An 18,247-nucleotide genomic window follows, 5' to 3' on the forward strand; every position below is an offset into this window, starting at 1 on the left:
AAGGCATTTTAGGGCCACTCCTGTGTGCCAGAAACACTAAGAAACACTACTGTGACACGCAGATGGAACGGGCATGTATCTGAGACTTCAGCAGTAGCTTTGCTTCCATTTAGCAGATCAGCAGAAAACCAAGACTCTACCGCTTCATGCTGCTTCATGTTGTCATTTTGGCTCGAATGGAAATCTAAGTTGACTTGGTTTCAATATAATCCGAGTTTTTGTTTTCAATAGAAAGGCATTAAACTTTTATATATTTATATAGGCTAGAGCTATGAGCTCTTGAATGATCTTTAAAATATTAAACTGCGCAATGGGACATCTGGCATGTCGCTTAGAGTTTTTGGGGTTGTTTGTCTAAGAAAAGAAAAAAGAAACTTAACTCCAACGAAACATCAATATAACTTCATAATATGTCAAAAGGAAATTGCATGCGTGTCTGTGAGATTATGGTGCGTAAGTGTGTTTAGAGCATTTCCATTAGGAATTATTTATGTTGGTTCGCTGTGGATGTTCCAGCAGTTTCATAAGGATGAGCTGTTTCAGCGATCGACTGTAATGGAGGAACTGCTGCAATCAAAGTTTTTAATTGCTTTTCGACAGAGACTCCGATTAAAATCAAATCAACAACACCACGATTCTGCGCACACAGCAGAATATGCTATGAGTCAAGATGCGTAGTTTTAAAAGCATTATTTTGCCGTTATGCCAACTGCATATGTTGAATAAAAGCGTTTGATTGAACGTATTTATGTGAATCATGTTCAGTTGGGAAACATAATCACTTATCAACTGGTCGAAATAAAGCAGTTCTTCGATTATGTCTCGTAAATTTAAGGTGGACTTTCAGCACTAGGAGAAAACACTGAGTCTACAGGGGAACTCTTGGCCTTTCCTGCTTCTATTGTGTGTGACCGTGGACACTTTAATAATACCATAATTGCTTGCACGGGGACATCCGTAACATAAGATTTTATTACATAATTAATTTAATAGATTACTGAATTACAGTAGAACATCTTACGGAGGTTTTAAAAGCGTCCTGAAGGGTATATAAGTTTAGACAGACAGACAGAAATGTTCTGTCGAGCTTCGCGAGTGATTTTCGTTGGGAAATTAACTTTATTGTCTTTCTTAAAGTTTTATTTTGCCGCCTCAGTTGTTATTATTAAGTGCATTAAGTGCGAGCGTCAATAAATAAATGACAAAAATAATGTTAAATATGAGTGAAAGTGCCGATTTTATCTTTTAAGAATAAATTATCTCGCAGTTTTTTAGTGAGATTTTTATACATTTTTAATAATTTTATAAACATTTTTAATCGGAAAACAAATTCATCAGAACAGACAGGTTTCTTTCCGAAGGAAAGTTATCTGACATGTTTGAATCGGATGCACCGGGCAGGAATTAAAGCAGGCAAATCCTCGTTTCACCGTGCCGCCCGGAACCCAGGCTGTTCTGTTCATGTGCGCAAAGGCCCTGTCTCCAAATGTTACGATGGACGTGTGGCTGACGGAGAGCAGAGAGAGTGTGTAAGTGTTTAAGACTTGGCAGCACTCTGTTCTCACCTTCAGTTTCCCATCTCGTAAATCCGACAGACTGTGGTCATCGAACTCTGCTGCATGAGGGCTTCACTGCTTAGTCCAGAGCAGCTGATCCATGTGCGGTAAATTATAGTGATAATCATAATAATAACGGTAAGAATAATCTTAATGATAACAATTGTAGTAATAACCTATTTCCCCGTTGGGACGTCAATGTGTTTGTAATAGACAACAGCTTACTTTTAATGACCTTTTTTTTTTATTCATATTTCATCTTCTTAATATTAACATTAATGCTTTATCGGTGGTAGTTACATCAATAGGTCGGTCTTTATGTATAATATATTGCATGATGAGATATATTCGTTTTGCGTGATAGCCCATTTTTAAAGATGCAGGATCAACATGTATTCTTCTAAAATGTGTTGATAGATTACAACAATTCTAATGTTTGTTTAAAAAATGACAATTTTGAAATTGAAATAAATTTTGAATGTTTTTTAATGACAAAGCGATTAATCTACACACATGATCCCGTGTTATTACTTAAGTTTAATGTCTACTAAACCAGATGTGGACTACAGCGCGCAGACTGGGCTGCACTGAAACAGGTGATAATGCTGCCATCTAGTGGACACACCAAAACAGCAACTAAATATAACAAATAAATAACTATTGAAAGATGTCAGTTCTGTAATATTTGCGGACTCCCAATCGAATATTGTCTTTGTTCCTTAAAGCTCGGTGTTAAATGACAAAAAGTGTTTATGGTGAACCTCTACATAATGCATTTCTATATATATTTTCCCTTTAGTTGAATTTCTGCTTTGGTATTTGTGGAATAACCGTCTAATATTGAGCCTATTAATTGTTCTCTATAGTTGTAAGTGTTGTTTTAACCTCTGTGTGTCACATTAATCATTCATGATTGGGTATGTCCTGTCATCTATTTTTAGAAAGTGGCAGACAGCAAATAAGCCAGGTCCACGTCACGGACTGTCATGTATATTTAAGGACTCTGTGCCCCACTCCTCTCTCCTCTCTCTCACTCTCACTCTCTCTCTCACTCTGTTTGTGGGTGTGTGTTTGTGTCTCAGTGTGTGTAACATACCCATCCTCTTCTTCATGGATATGGCCACCCAGCTGCTCTATCCATCCCATCCGCACACCACGTGACCCAGTTCTCCCATGTCCTTCAGTAGTTCATTCAGCATGATGGCTGCGGATGCTGCGGATGCTCTCTGCAGCATCCTGCATCCACGCCGGTTCTCACTCCTGTTTCTCACCGTCACCCTATCCTCTCTGCCGGCCCCGACAGCAGCGCTGCTCGGCGTCCGGCCAGAAGACACCCATAGCGGGGAGCTGTCCGTGCAGGATGGGATACTGAGGGCGACCGAGGGGACCCGCTTCATGCTGAGGGTTTATTACTCCGCATCTCCAGCTACGGAGCACCCCAACAGCCTGAACATCAGCGGCGGACCTGACGCCGCTCCTGCCGCTCCGTGGATCGCGTTTATAGAGGAACCAGGCGGAGACAGCGTGGACGCGGAGAGGCTGCTCCGGTCCACAGGGAATCCATGCGAAGAGGAGAATGCCCGGAGCTCTGACATCGAGCTGCTGGGCTCTTTCAGATCCACCTCAAGTCAGAACTCAGTTTTGGTGGAGCTGCTCGCTAAAGACCTCCGCAGAGGTGAGGTGGTCAAATACTACTCCATGTGCGCGTTCGATGGAGTGAAATGGGAGCATTTCAGCACCAAAGACTTCTGGTTGGCGGTGGTGGAGAGACCTCCAGAGGCAGATGTTTGGCTCCAGGCGGGGGTCTCGGTGCTCTTGCTGGGGTTGTCTGCGCTCTGCAGCGGTCTGAACATCAGCATGCTGGCTCTGGACCCCGTGGAGCTGCGGGTCCTGCAGAACAGTGGCACAGAAAAGGAGCAGAAATACGCACGGAAAATAGAGTCGGTGCGTAAACATGGAAACTACATCCTTTGCACTGTGGTGCTGGGCAACGTGCTTACAAATACGTGCTTTGTGGTGTGGATGTGCCAAATTTTAGGAATGACCGCCCTCTCAACTGCCTCATGCACTTTGGGGATATTCTTTATTGGCGAGATTTTACCTCACTCCGTGGCGTCCAGGCACAGTCTCGCCATTGCTTCCAAGACCCTCTGCGCGACCCGGCTGCTGATGCTGATGTTTTTCCCCATCGCCTACCCTGTCTCCAAGATTCTGGACATCATGCTGCACCAAGAGATCAGCAACTTTTACACCAGGGAGAAGCTGGTGGCCATGCTGCGCGTCACAGACCCTTACCACGACCTGGTCAAAGAGGAGCTCAACATCATCCAGGGAGCCCTGGAGCTGAGGACCAAGACCGTGGAGGACGTGCTGACCCCTCTGTCAGACTGCTACATGTTGTCCTCGGACGCCGTGCTTGATTTCTGCACCATGTCGGACGTGATGCAGAGCGGCTTCACCCGGATCCCGGTCTACGAGAACGAGAGGTCCAACATTGTGGACATCCTGTTTGTCAAAGACTTGGCCTTCGTGGATCCTGACGACTGCACTCCCCTGAAAACAATTACTCAGTTCTACAAGCATCCCATGCACTGCGTGTTCAGTGACACCAAGCTGGATGTGATGCTGGAGGAATTCAAGAGAGGTAACATGTCCAAAGCCTCTGAGTAACTCACGAGTTAGAGGCTGAGTTTTTGAGTGTGTGAGGGGCCATATGTATGTGTTGGCACAGTCTCAAGGCCAACTCCTGCCACCAAGGAGCTAAATGTGCTTTGAAGTGATGGTGCACTTAGAAACAAAGTTTGTAGTGAGGGAGTCAGTATACATCAGTCCATTGGCTCACAGTGGGCCCGCCAGTAAAGCCCTTTGATCCCCAGAGCAGTGAGAGCCATATGTGAAATCTGATACAGTGTCAGTTCAGCTGAGTGTGGTTCAGCTAGAGGTTAGAGGCTACCAGCGACTAGAAAGGGGTTATCTTAAGAATGTATGTAGTAAAAGTCATTTTCCCATGACAACAACACTGTGAACTTTATCTGCCCCCACCTCCTGCTTGTTTCCCCTCTCTATATTATTCCATGTGTATCACTTATCAGATGAACACTTTAATGTAATGTTGAACTGTTTAAAAAGGGGGATTTATCAGGAGCGGAGGCATTTTCCTTCACTGGAATGGCAGTGGATGTAACGAATAGTATCCCTATCTCTCTCTGACTCACACCTCTTTTGTCTGATAAGCGTCTTCGCTGGTAAGTGCATTCACAGTATTACAGCACTCTGTCTCTCATACACATGCAGCGAGCGATAGCATCTCGTCACTGCAGAGCAAAAAGTGTGTCGCCTCTCCCTGGGGAGCCTTGATCATGGTGCTGGATGTGATTGTGAATCGATGCTCTGTGGCAAACAGCTCAAGCTGCTCCCCCGACAGTGTCACAAGGTAAAATGGAGACATGTGAGAGGCCACTGGAGCGACTCTTATGTAAGGATTTCATTGAGATTTGCTTATGTTGTGGGGATTAAGATGTAAATCTGTTTCATTGACTAACAGAGCTCAATAGCTGTTGGTTAGAGGGAGCGGTTGTCCAATCAGAGGGTGAAAGGGGGACATGGTGGTGACTTTGGCTGAGATTGCCATTTACAGGTCAGGAGGTCCATCTCTTGATTTTGAACAGGATAACGAAGGTTAGCTTTGGTCTGACACAAGTGATCCACAGGCTCGAGCTGGACCCCATGGCTGTTTGCTAATTTTGCGTTACCTCTAAGGTCAAGTGAAAAGGTGAAGTTCACCTTTAGATTGTCTGTGTGCACCTAATTGTCAGCCCACCATGACTTTGAAGCCTCTTGCATTCTGTAGGTCATCGCCATCCAAGCCTGCAGAGCAACCATGAAAAATTCAGCTCCAACCTTTCCCTTCCTCTCTCAGCTCCTTCCTATTTTGCTCACATGGATTAAAGGCTCCTGCTGTTCAGGAAGCCTGGCTGGAAGCTGTGCGGATGTCTCACTGAGAAGGGTGATGGGCTGGGGTGAGGCCTGTGTTAAAGGAAGGGATGGAGATGTCGCCAGTAATGTGAGAAATATACAGGAGGACTGCAAATATACTGTGCAGTGGAAAATGCATGCATGTTTAAGCTTTCGTGCGGCGAGCTGTGCTCTTTACTTCATGCATTTATGCTTTTGTGGCATGAAAGTTTAATGAGTGAATCCCTGCTGCAAGTTTTTTAATTTATTGGGGTGAGATATTCTCTCAGTGGTAGAAGCAGTATTCAGGTAATTTAATAAAAGTACACAAGTATTATTATGTTAATGTAAACCAATCATGGGTTTTGTATGTAAAATCTTAATCTGAACAGTAATTATGGGAGTAAATAAATGCAGTGGACTAAAAATGTAACATAGAGGAGTGTAAGTATAAAGTAGTATAAAATAAAGTACAAGTACCTCAAAAGTTTAGATTTGAGTAAATGTGTTTAGTTACTTTTCACCACTGCATACTGTTCTGCTAAAGAAACCATTTTAATGCACTAAACAGTACACAAAGTAGCCGTCATGGTTTTTAGAAACTAAATGTGTGCATGTGTGTAAAACGGGGGGAAAACTGCTGCAGAGATATAAACAATGAATTATTCCCTTCAGTAGTACTGCACTACTGATGGTGCTGGCTGTAGTGTTTGTAGAAAACCCAGAGAGCAAATATACACATAATGCACAATCATATGCAGACACATTATGCATGATCTAAAATAACACATAGACTGGAGGAGCCTGGGAAACTGGCGGAGCAGAAACATTTGCAAGCGGGACATCCATGGTAGACCTAGTTTCGCCCTGGGCATGTGTGTCTGCGTGTGTGAGTCTGGTGAGTGTGTGTCGCTGTGCAAGAGTATTATGTAACATAATGAATGATGTAATGCGGTGCGCGGGCACATCAGCAGCTGATGGCAAAATCCACCTCTGACTCACCTGAGCTCTTCAGACAAGCTGACCTGTACAAGCTCGCCATCTCAGCCAATCTCACACAGCCAGGCTGCCTGTCAGTCAGTCAGGATTTTTTCCCCTTGTTGCAGTGGATTAAGGCATTTGATCCATTTTATCCCCTGGCAGTGATCCCCTAATTCGGCCCATCTCATATGAGCCACTGATTTTGTTCGACGAGGTTAGAGATTGTTGAAAGCTGTGTTCCAGCGACATCATAAATTTGGTTAGATAACTTATTTAGTCACCAACTGACTTATGTGTTGACGTAAAAAGAACCCTGGCAGTGACGGTCATGACGATGAAGCAGAATACATTAAGCGTAATAACTGATTCACTAAAATATGTGTTTTTGGTGGGTTGAAAATGAAAATAACCCGTTCATGCTGTAACTAGAGCTGCAGTGTGTTTGCTAATGCGTCCGTGGTCATTTTCCCTGCTCCTCTCTCATTGTGACGTTCGGGTTTGTTGGCAGCTTTAACTTCTTGTCACATTTGCTTTATTGTCTCGCTCCAGAGATGCTGCTGGCGAGCCGTGTCATTGTATCTGGCAGGCTTGTCCTGTTCCACCAAACACTTACTGAGCGGGAGGCACTGGGTCTGCTCATGTGATGTGTGTGTGTGCGTGTGTGCTGACAGAGGTAGCAGCAGCATGGGCAGTTTCGTCAGCAGATGCAGGCATCCCCAGACTGATTGCATAATCTCAGTGTTTACGTAAGGGCCAAGTCTCCCAAACTGTCAAAGTGTCTCCAGACTAATCCCCCAATACCCACTTATTGTCTCGTCTGAGTCTCTCTCTCTCTCTCCCTCTCTCTCTCTCACACACACACACATGAGCAGTCCTGAAATCATTTCATCTCCAAGCTGCTGAGATAGATCTCTCCTGTGTATTTATGGTCTCTCAGCCCCAGTTGGTGTATTAATGCTGATTTTCATCTTGACCGCACAGATCCAGTTGGAGGCTGTTGACTCGCGTTATTTTTATCCTGTGTGTTGCCCCCCAGCCCGTTGCATGAGCAGTTTTTAAGCTTAAAGTCACACTTGGAAAGCATTTGAAGCATTTTCTTTCCTCTCTGGCGAATACAGGTAAGTCCCACCTGGCCGTGGTGCAGAGGGTGAACAGTGAAGGGGAGGGAGACCCCTTCTACGAGGTGATGGGCATCGTCACCCTGGAGGATGTCATAGAGGAGATCATCAAATCTGAGATTGTGGATGAGACAGACCTGTACAGTACGTATGATGCATAAACACACTGATTATGAAGATGAGTTGGCTGTGAATCAATTTTATTAGATTTCCAGCCCCCACGCTGAATACATTTTCTCTCAGTTTATCACAGCTGCTGACAGTTTGTTCAGCTCTGTGGTTCACAGCATCATTGGAAAATGCTCAATTCAGCAACACATACAGCAATATTAATGTAAAAAGTAGCATTTTTGCATTAATACTATAGTAATTTCCTTTCTTCCACCATCTCCTGCCCTCATTTCTCATTAAACTATTGATCCCACCTTCGCTCCCCTGTTGTTCACAGCCGCTTGCTGATGCATAATTAAATAATGTCAATAAATGGCCCAGTCTCACAGATAATCACCATAATCCGCTCATCTTTAATTGGCTGGAAAGGCTCTCCACGGACAGGAATTCAAATGCCAGACTCCTGTCGTTTCATATCTAATCTATCCACTCTCTAAATTCTACTATTTGTGTGCCGCAGCTAGAGAGAAAAAGCTTTTATTGCGCGCTTCCATAAAAACTCTTCTCCCTGAAGGAATGAATACGAAATTTTGAAGTGTGCTACAGTTTTTATTGCATGCAGTGTGTGTGAAGAAGTCTTTGTCATGGGTGCATTTGTGTGGGTGTTCATAAACTCAGGTTTTTTTGTGTGTGTGTCTGTGTGTGCATAATTATGTGTGCGTATATATAGCACAGGGGAGCTAATCTCTCCTGACTTAGGACTTCGGGCATTTATAGTGCCAGCTGTTCCTGCCGCGGCTACGAGGTATTTAATGGAGTATAATGTATTTAATGCTGCTCACATCTGCGGAGAGTAAGTCAATTTATCAATCAGAGGTGGATAATCTCAAGATATCTGCAGCTGTACATAAACGTATTAACAGAAATCATATCTATAAATCCATCTGTTGTATTTATTAGCATGCATAATTTAAAGCTGCATCAACTAATGAGGTCAGTGGCACCTCTAAGTAGTTGCTAATTCCTTGTAGTGCCAACAAGACTGCTCGACGTAGGTGGAATATCTAGTGAGGCAAAACTCAAAAAGGCAAAGGCAAAAATCAGTTAAAGAGGAACACCTTTCCTTCGCTCAGCTATTTTCAGAACATATAAAAAACTTAAACTCTGCACTGTCTAGTGTGCACTTTATGTGATTCCCAACATGTGTGTGTTCATAGCTGATAATCGGAACAAAAGGCGAGTATCCAACCATGAGAGGAAACAGCAGGATTTCTCCATCTTCAAACTGGCAGAAAATGAGCTGAAGGTGAAGATGTCGCCCCAGCTGTTGCTCGCAACACACCGCTTCTTGGCTACAGGTAGCACTGCATGTGTGTTTCTGCATGCGTGCAGCTACTGTATGCAGAGTCTGTTTGGGTGTATTTTTGTGTGCACGCAGTGGATTGCAAGATAAATCGAGGATAAGGACATGTGACAGGGAACACGGTGTACTTTCTTTGACTCTTGTTTTGCTGTGTTTTCTTTGTGTGTGTGTGTGTGTCTGTGTGTGTCTATATGCATCTATCTTGTAGAGGTGGAGCCTTTCAGGCCGTGTCATCTGTCAGAGAAGATCTTGCTGCGTCTCATCAAACATCCTAGCGTTGTGCAGGAACTAAAGTTCAACCCCAAGAACAAACACGCTCCTCAACACTACCTCTTTCAGAGAAACAAACCTGTCGACTACTTTGTCCTCATTCTGCAGGTAAACTCTGCTCCTGCTTTTTAAGCCAGACACTTTTTGTTAATAATAGCCATAACCAGTGACACAAAGCCATATGAATTTTGAAACCAAACAATAATCAATTGTGGGCTTAATATTGTTATAATTACCGTGTTTTTCCTGAATTTTTCCTGTATGGGAAGCTCCATTAGATAAGTAATCAATTCAGTGTCACATCATGAGCACAGAGCTCACATCTAATGCATGTAAATGGCTGTGTTGACGTTGCAGGGACGGGTGGAGGTAGAGATAGGAAAGGAGGCTCTCCGCTTTGAAAATGGAGCGTTTTCCTATTATGGCATGCCAGCACTCATCCCACCCCTGCCTATCGGTAAGTAAGTGCACAAATGAAGCAGCGAATCAATGTTTTTAGGACTCGCTAAGAGGGTGATGGTGATGATGATGGCAACAGTGAGAGCTGAGCAATAATAATCGGAAAATCAGTGCAGTGCTGGCGGAGGATCTGTTTTTTGCTGTCTAAATCCCACCCAGTGTCTGTATAGCATCAGCCTGCAAGAGCAGCAGCAGCAGCTGTGGGAAGTAAGTAATTAAAAGAAGTGATTTCAGAGAATTTCCCAGCGGAAGGACATGACCTGCACAGGATTATATGAAATCCAGCTAAGACTGCAGAGCAAGCAGAAAGCCTCTCTCTCGCTCGCTCGTCCTGTGCTTCCTGTGCTGGTTGTGTGCATGTTTTGCATGTGTGATGTTCAGGGTGAGCTTTAAGCAACTTGGAAGACCCCATTAAATATCTGAAAATCCCCTCTTAGGACATTACAGAATCCAGAATTTTCTCTTAAGCAGCTACAGAAGTATACACATCTCAAAAGAGCAGGGTTCTTTTTCTTTTTCACTTGCTCTGTGAGTCATTGCGCTTCAATGGACTTGACAAGTGAAGCACTTCTTGCCACTCAGCTAGACAGTGCTCACCTCAAAACCATGCAGACTATAGGCGAATGAAAAGGACCAATCCAATCCAAACCAATGCATTTGTGTGTATATATACATACATATATACATGCACGCACACACACACACACACACACACACACATATATGTATATATTTGTGTGTATGTGTGTGTGCATTTGGTGGTGGCACATTTGTAAGGAACATGCATTTGTGGGATGAGCAGCTGAGCTGAGTACGTGGGTTGCGCCCATGAAAATTTTGCCAAATCTTCTCTGCCCAATGCTGAGAACGCTATGCTGATTGCTGCACAGGTAGAGTACATCTATTGGTGGAGGCAGTGTGATGGTGTGGGGTGGCATCTCCCTCACTGGTAAAACGAGGCATGTCATCATCGGAGATGACCAGTGGCAATCAGATATCCCCACAATCTGGGACCAAACTCTAAACTCCAAGATTACACAGAGAGGGGTTTCTCAGAGACTACCTCCAGAATTGGAGTGGAGAAGATGGAAGCCAGCAGTCCTGACCTCAACCCTACTGAACACTTGTTGGATCAGATTGGGTGTGCTGTTTGTACCAGAGTGACCAACACAGCCGCGTTGGCTGACTTGCAACAAATGCTGGTTGAAGAATGGGATGCCATCCCACAGCAGTGTGTGACCAGGCTGGTGACCAGCATGAGGAGGAGGTGCCAGGCTGTTGTGGCTGTGTATGCTTCTTCCACACGCCACTGAGGTTCCTGTTTATTACATGAATAAATCGTTAAAGAGTTCAATAATCCAATCCACCAATCAACACCAAACAAGAGTCAATAGCAGAATAAGCTGTCCGACATTGGCAGAGAAGATTTGACAAATTTTTCATGGGTGCAACCCACATACTCAGCTCTTCTTACAAATGTGCCACCATTTAAAAGGGAATAAACAGGCTTTCCAAATGTTTCAGATTGATTACCAAGAAGCATTGTTACAACAAAGAAATAATCTACCAAACACAAATTTGCTTAATTTTTGTGCTATGTTTACATATAAGCACACACGTACACATATATGATCAAATGTCAATGCTGATGCTCATTTCTCCTGCTCTCTTATATCTGTAATTAAAAGTGACAACCATGAAAACATCTTTAAAAGTATGTTGCCATAGAGTGATATCATATTTCATAGGTATAGTTAGCAGTGGGTCTGTCAAAGGAGCTGTTTCTGTTATTTTACAGTTATTTTCTAAATAAAAGGGGCAATGAAGGCCGGATGACTTCAACTGCAGAGGGTGGCCAGTAGTGGGGGCTGACACTCTATAAACCCTGGACTCTGGAACAACCAATTCTCAGTGGCTTAACCAGTTTAGGAAACATGGCATGCTCATTTTATTACAATAAAGACACTGCTTTACTTACATGGACTTGCACTGAACTCAGAAATACAATAAGGCTGTTTTCCCTAATAACTTAAACTTCGACAGTTTGGTTATTTTTGAGGAAGGAGAAGAAGACGAAGACAGAGCTGCAGTGCATGAAACTATAGTCAAAGTCCAGCAAGAACAAACAAGTTTGCATTAGTGCAAACAGAGGAAGGCATAGCTGAAAACATCTGTTTTACCCCCAAACTGTAACAATCTAATTAAAGAGCATTTTGGTAGATTTGGGTGTGTGAAGTCTTTTCGTAGCGATGATGTATGTAGGAAGTACACAACTAAAAGTATGTTTTTTCTTCTGTTCTGTTCAGGTCAGAGGTATAGTTCCCGGGGCAGCGGTCTCAACCAATCAGATTTATTACTGAGTGGAGGCAGTGTGGGTCAGCTCACTACAGGAGGAGGGGTCTACTTACCAGACTACTCAGTCCGACAGCTCACAGACCTGCAGATCATCAAGGTTACCAACATAAATGCCTGCACACACAACTGTTATTATGAACTCAATTAAATGTATAATTTCCTGCAAGCTGAATGTAGAAAAATGCAAGCATGAGCAAACAACTGCACTTTTAAACTCTTCCTCTGCTGCAGCTTTTGCCTTTGATATGTCCTGATCCCTGATTCTGACTGAACACAGACATCCTGTCTCTGCCTCTCCTCTCCATTCACAATCTTTCCTTTAATCACTGGGGATAATTGAGCTCCATTTCGACCATGAATATTTCAGCCGCGAATGCTGAATGTGCCCTCTTGCTTCACCTCTCCTCCACTTACATTCTGTGTTACCTCCCGTCCACCGGCACTGGGGTCATGTGGCCATCAAGGAAGCCATGGCTGCACATGCAGATCTCACGCTGATGTTAATACCGGCCTTCATTGTCGAAACAGATCACCAGGAACCACTACCAGAACGCCCTAACGGCCACCAGGATGGACAGCTCCCCTCAGACGCCAGATCCGGTGGACGCTGATGCTAAAGGGAGGCCTCCGGTCCCAGAGGCCCGCTCGCACAGCATCGCCCTCCCCCTCACACACACACACACTCGACTGGGGCTGGCTCGCCTTGCACATCTCCATCCCCACGGTGGCCTTCGCAACACCTGCCAGCTCAATGAGAGAAACCGGATTGTTCGTAAGTAGTGTAGATTGTGTAAAACCAATCGTCAATGAATCAGTTAGGCTACTGAAAATTTATCTCCTACAATACTATTAATCAATTAATAGTATTCACCATTTCCAGCTTCTAAAATGTGACCATTTCTCACCCACTGGAAAATATTTTATAAATCAGATTAATTGATTACTGATATAAGTTTAATGTGTCAAACTTCAATCTAACACGAAGTTTGACAGAGTATCATATATCCACAGCCTTAATCCACATATATTATAGTTAGTATAATTCCTCAAAAAATATTTTCTGTCTTGGTTTGGATTTACATGTGGAATGAAAAATCGTATAGTACTCACCATCTCCTCATCCTCATTTTATTTCCTCCTTTAGCTCTGTGCTCAGGCATGAAGCGTGAGGCATAATTTCCCATGCCCACTTTCAGTTATGTAAAATGCTGATGACTCTGCTTTCGCACTCACGGTTTGTCTCTTTGGATAAGAGCAACACAAAAATCCCTGAAATGTAAATGATGATCCGGCTCCTCGAGGCTCAGTGTGAATTTGTGATTCGCTGAGCTGGTGGAGATTTCTTTTGAAGAGAAAGAAAGCGGAGGTTCAAAGGATCAAACACACTGATTGGAGTGCTTTGTGGGCTAAGGGCCAAAAAACTGTCTGACAGCAGCAATACATGATTCATGTAACTGCCTGATACTCTGGCTGGTCAGGAGCAACATGAACACTGATGATCTGATGATCTGATGTCCACTGACAACACATTTTATAAAAAGACACAAAGACATTCATACCAGTTTGAATAATTTTACACCATATTTACTGTTTTTTTTTTAATCAGTAAAGATTCCTAAATGTCCACAGTGACTCGCTCACAAAACTGGTTTAAACATGGCATCAACCAATCTGCACTGGTTTCAAGGCTTAAAGGATTTCCCACATGCCATCTGTCTTACACTGCTTGTAACACGCCACCCAGTTTGTGTGTTTGCATTAGTATCATTCAGAAAAATCGCTGGACAGATGGTTCTGTTAGTTGTCAATAAGAGAGTGCAGTTATATACTGCCAGGTTTCACTGTATGTTCAGTCACAACACCACAGAAGTCCCCCTCCACTGGTTAGAGCTCATACTTTTAACCCTTAATCGGTCACTGCTGTCATATTTAACTTATAACTGGACCCTACTGAAAAGCACTGACTGGTATAAAGCAAGTCCATAGCAGAGCTACAAGCAGCTGCTGTTATGAAGCTACTTGCAGTTGTTTTAGGGCTGACTGGTCTGATCCTGTCTTCACAGGCAGTAAATCTGATGGGCAGAGAAGTCCTAATGATACCGTGTTCCTCCGCATGGATGAGATTCCCTACATCAACGAGGACCGACCGGAAAATTATGGAGAGGATGGTGAGAGCTGCTCCGCACGACCTGAAAACAGGCTTACGAGTCTCATCTCAGTTGAAACTCAAAACTGGCTTTTAGTTTGATCCGCTGCCAAAGAACATAATGTACTTAATGTTTTTTTTTCCTTTGTTTGTTTGTTTCAAAGATTTTAATCATTTAGTGCTTGAAATACAACACTGATCAAGATGGTTTGAAATAAAAATAAATCAGTTTCGATTCATTGTTTATGCACACTAGCTTCAAAAGCTGCAAAATATAAACCACTGGTGGTAAATGAGGCTAAAAAAATGAGTTTTCAGTGTTTTCTGGCTGTGGAATTAAATTATATCAAAGAATTTCACACCAAGAATCATTTTACGGATTGTGACTCAAAGGCTTTGATTTAAAGCAGAACTGTGTGAGTTTTGAAAGAAGAAACAACACATTCTTCCTCCTACAAATAAACACTTTAATTCACATGCAACAAACAACAGCTGTTGCTGTTGTAACTCACATTACTGAATTTATGACTCTTTTCTAATTTCCCTACTGTTACACCAAATTTAGCGTATCATATTTCAGTACTTTTATTATTTAAGTACCTTACCAGGAGACGTGTTGTTATATGCTGTTTCCTTGGTGTGAGAATGAAGGAAAACTCAACATTTCATTAATTTGTCTCAGTTTAAAGTCGAAATGGTGTACAGCTTTAGCCGGCTGCAGTAGAATCTGATTTTATAGACTGTATAATTACATATCACTGTAGGTCTTGGGGTTATTTCGCTCCACCTACTCCACGTGTCATTTCTGCTGTATCGCCTCCATCTCACTCTCTCCTCTCTTACACCTCCTCCCTCAGATGTGCCTACAGAGACTCAGCCGTCCACCTCTCCCTTCATCAGCTCTCTGTCTCTGTCCAGCTCCGAGGAGAACATTGGAAAGAAGCTATTGCGTAAATTGAGTGAGTGAGCCATTTTGTCACGAACACCGACGTGACAGCACGCCCACACATACCGTCAGACTTGCGCAAACTTTTCTGTCAGACGCAGGAACAGAGCCGAGCGTATCTTAGCAACAGGTGATGTGACTCGTCGCCCGGTGCAACCTACTCCTTCCTGCAGAGCAGAGTCTCCAGATGCAACCGTCCCCGTTGGCTCAGATACAATATGACTCATTCACTTTTATTTATTCACTGGAGACTGCAGCCGTATTGCTGAGCACTGCTGATGTTATTTCAGTGTGACGTAGTTTCAAAACAATTTTATGGAAGTTGCTTTGTTCACAGTAATGCAAATGCACAGGCAGCAGCCCCAGATTCAGGCAGGTATGTGAACCTGTGATCATCTACTTGAATTTCAGCGTGTTCTCCTCTGTTTCTAGGTAACAAGAGGAGAAAAAAGTCTCGGGACGGGGAAAAGAGTTTGGAGGAGGGCTCAGAGCAACTGCCGGTGACGAGCTAGCACATTGACACAGAGGAAGAGGGGTGAAGGACATGCTGTCTTCCTCCCTATCATTCACTGGTTTTCCTTACCAAACAGCCCCCCCCCCCATAGACTCCCTCCATGGTCCGACACAACCCTCACAGGAGACTGAGCCATCTTATCTGTCGTAGCCACCAGTAATACTCAGGTCCCCACTGTCACACCTCTGCCTGACTTCACACCTTTAAAGTGACTATAAGTGGGACGGATCTGAAAAAAAAAAAAACTTGATTGGACAAATGTAAACAACATAGTATTGGATTTATCCAGCCTTACACTGTACGCACAGCAGGTTTTCACCATGTTTTGCAGTAAATGGGGCAAATCCTGACTATGGTACCTTTTTATAGTAGCTCTGTCTGTACTGTTGACATTAAATCATGACATTTAAGCCATAATGTGTTACTGAAACAGCAGCATAGCTTGTAATTTACAAACAAGACTCGACCAGTGCTTCATATGGACTCTACAACAAGGTCCTTTGATAATATCTGAGCCAGCTTTACCCAATCCAAGACTAAAACCATATTTATTCTGTTTGTTATTAGGAGGCAGTTTCCACTTACTGAAAATGTTGTTTGCACAGGGAACTGTCCCAATGTTGCCATAAGGATGCCGCCTACTGCCAACACAGCCCGACACACTAGCCCCCGGCTAAACACAAAAAGCCACCAGACAAGAGCACAATTTTTTTGCCAGATAAATGAAAAAGCATGAAAAAGCCATAAATGAATTCTCAGCTTGAATGACTTCTTTCTGTATACACTGACCTCTCAGCAAGTCTTGAGGAGTGCGCACAATTTTGAAGATACCCGTGCTAGAAGTAATAATTTCTTAACTGATTTTTTTTATGGACGTGTTCGAATTACCAAAATTAATTGAAAGGTAGCAATATAAGTCATCGTACAGACTGTAAATGACTTGAATTTATCACCACACAAACCCATACAGCAAATGCATCCTTCCTACATAAATGCATGTGTCTTACATACAGTCCGTTTGGTGCGTCTCTTCCCATTAAAACATCCCCTTCTCTCTGTAGCTGTATGGGCACAATTTTAATGTTTCTATCAAAACATCTTCACTTACAACGTTTGAAAAAAAAAATCATTATCCCGTTGTTTGATTGCATTTAGTAGGACACGTAGCAATCAGGTTCATGCCGTTAGCGACGACATTAGCCACTTTTATATGTGCAGTCCATCTCTCACAGGGTCAGCCACTAAAGCTGCATACACCAATTAAAATTAAGCTAGGGGTTTTGGATCTTTGGGGTCTATGGATCCAAGTGGATATTATCAGTATTATTGAGGAAGAGAAGTTGCTACTTGCATGTTCGTTTATGCTGCTTTTTGCTGTAGAGTTATCCTCCGTAGAAGCCCTGTGTTTCCATATGCATGCTTAAGTAAAGGGATGCATGAATAGGATGATACCAATCTGCAGTAAATCCTCCCCACAGAGGTGCAGTGTGTGACTTACTGAAATGTAGATTTTAAAATGAACCAGCAGCCTGAGGTTTTGACTAATTTTGAGAAAACAAGCGACAGGTATGATGAATAGTGCAGGATAACGAAGTAACACAAAACAGCAAATCTGCGATTTTCATTAGATGCAGTTGTTGTTTTAACTGTTGTTATCAAGGCACAAGAGGGCATCAGAAAGGGTTAAAGGTCACTGTATCTACTGAAGAGGGCGAAGGGGGCCATAGAATGCTGTTCACTGAAGGAAAATTTGAAGCCATTGCTCCAGAAATCATCTATTACTGCAATAATGAAATAATGATTTGATCCTCTTCTGTGGTAGCTGCAGCTCAGGTTGGACTAAGCTGAGCTGCATTGTGACATCTGACACTGATCCACAGAGCAGAGAGAACAAGATATGACAGAGGAAAGCAATATGACGCATGCTGACGTCAAGCCACCACCTCCCTTCACACACACACACACACACACACAGGTGGTGTGTGGGGGACACTCACTGATATAATTCATTCTGCCTAGTAAGGCTCTGGAAGTACAAAGGATACTGCGCTGCTAAGCTGTTCGCATTGACCCCTCTATGTACACAGAACATGCAACAGGAAGTCTTTTCATCTGACAGCCGACTGTGAGCAAGAGGATTTGTGTGAATCAGAAACGCTTTTGAGATTTTGCAGTTGGTTAACACTGATTTATATTTTGTTTGGGATAAAAAGGTACGTTTTGTAATGTAAAAATTCAAATGATTATATAAGCTACCCAAAGATATCAAGGGACAGACCATGTGATCTACACAAGGGATACTTAAACTAATAAACTGACTAAACTATTATTCCAGTCTACTCTGCTTTGTTTCCACCATTTATATTTGTCCAGTTTTATCTACTATCCGGTGTTTACACTGCATTATTTCTTTCTGTGGTCACTCATTTCAAATATGAAGGCTGTTGCATAAATACAAACCTATACCACCTATA

General features: G+C 43.0%; 1 protein-coding gene across 1 annotated transcript; it reads left to right on the forward strand.

Annotated features, from left to right (window-relative positions):
* Positions 1-2,729: 2,729 nt before the first annotated feature.
* On the forward strand, positions 2,730-18,034 carry LOC121613685 (metal transporter CNNM1). The gene is made up of 10 exons (XM_041947258.1): positions 2,730-4,200; positions 7,610-7,753; positions 8,938-9,078; positions 9,292-9,461; positions 9,711-9,810; positions 12,119-12,264; positions 12,696-12,939; positions 14,231-14,335; positions 15,171-15,272; positions 15,692-18,034. Exons 1-10 carry the CDS (start codon positions 2,730-2,732, stop codon positions 15,769-15,771), a joined length of 2,703 nt encoding a protein of 900 aa, XP_041803192.1. The 3' UTR covers positions 15,772-18,034.
* Positions 18,035-18,247: the final 213 nt, after the last annotated feature.

Source organism: Chelmon rostratus, chromosome 11 (genome assembly GCF_017976325.1).
Source record: "Chelmon rostratus isolate fCheRos1 chromosome 11, fCheRos1.pri, whole genome shotgun sequence".
Taxonomy (NCBI): domain Eukaryota; kingdom Metazoa; phylum Chordata; class Actinopteri; order Chaetodontiformes; family Chaetodontidae; genus Chelmon; species Chelmon rostratus.

Excerpts from the sequence above, each read along its gene's own strand:
- LOC121613685 (XM_041947258.1), top strand. The coding sequence starts at position 2,730 with ATGTCCTTCAGTAGTTCATTCAGCATGATGGCTGCGGATGCTGCGGAT. Across the intron at positions 9,462-9,710 it reads ACTTTGTCCTCATTCTGCAG|GGACGGGTGGAGGTAGAGAT; the intron begins GTAAACTCTGCT and ends TTGACGTTGCAG. Across the intron at positions 14,336-15,170 it reads GGAAAATTATGGAGAGGATG|ATGTGCCTACAGAGACTCAG; the intron begins GTGAGAGCTGCT and ends CTCCTCCCTCAG.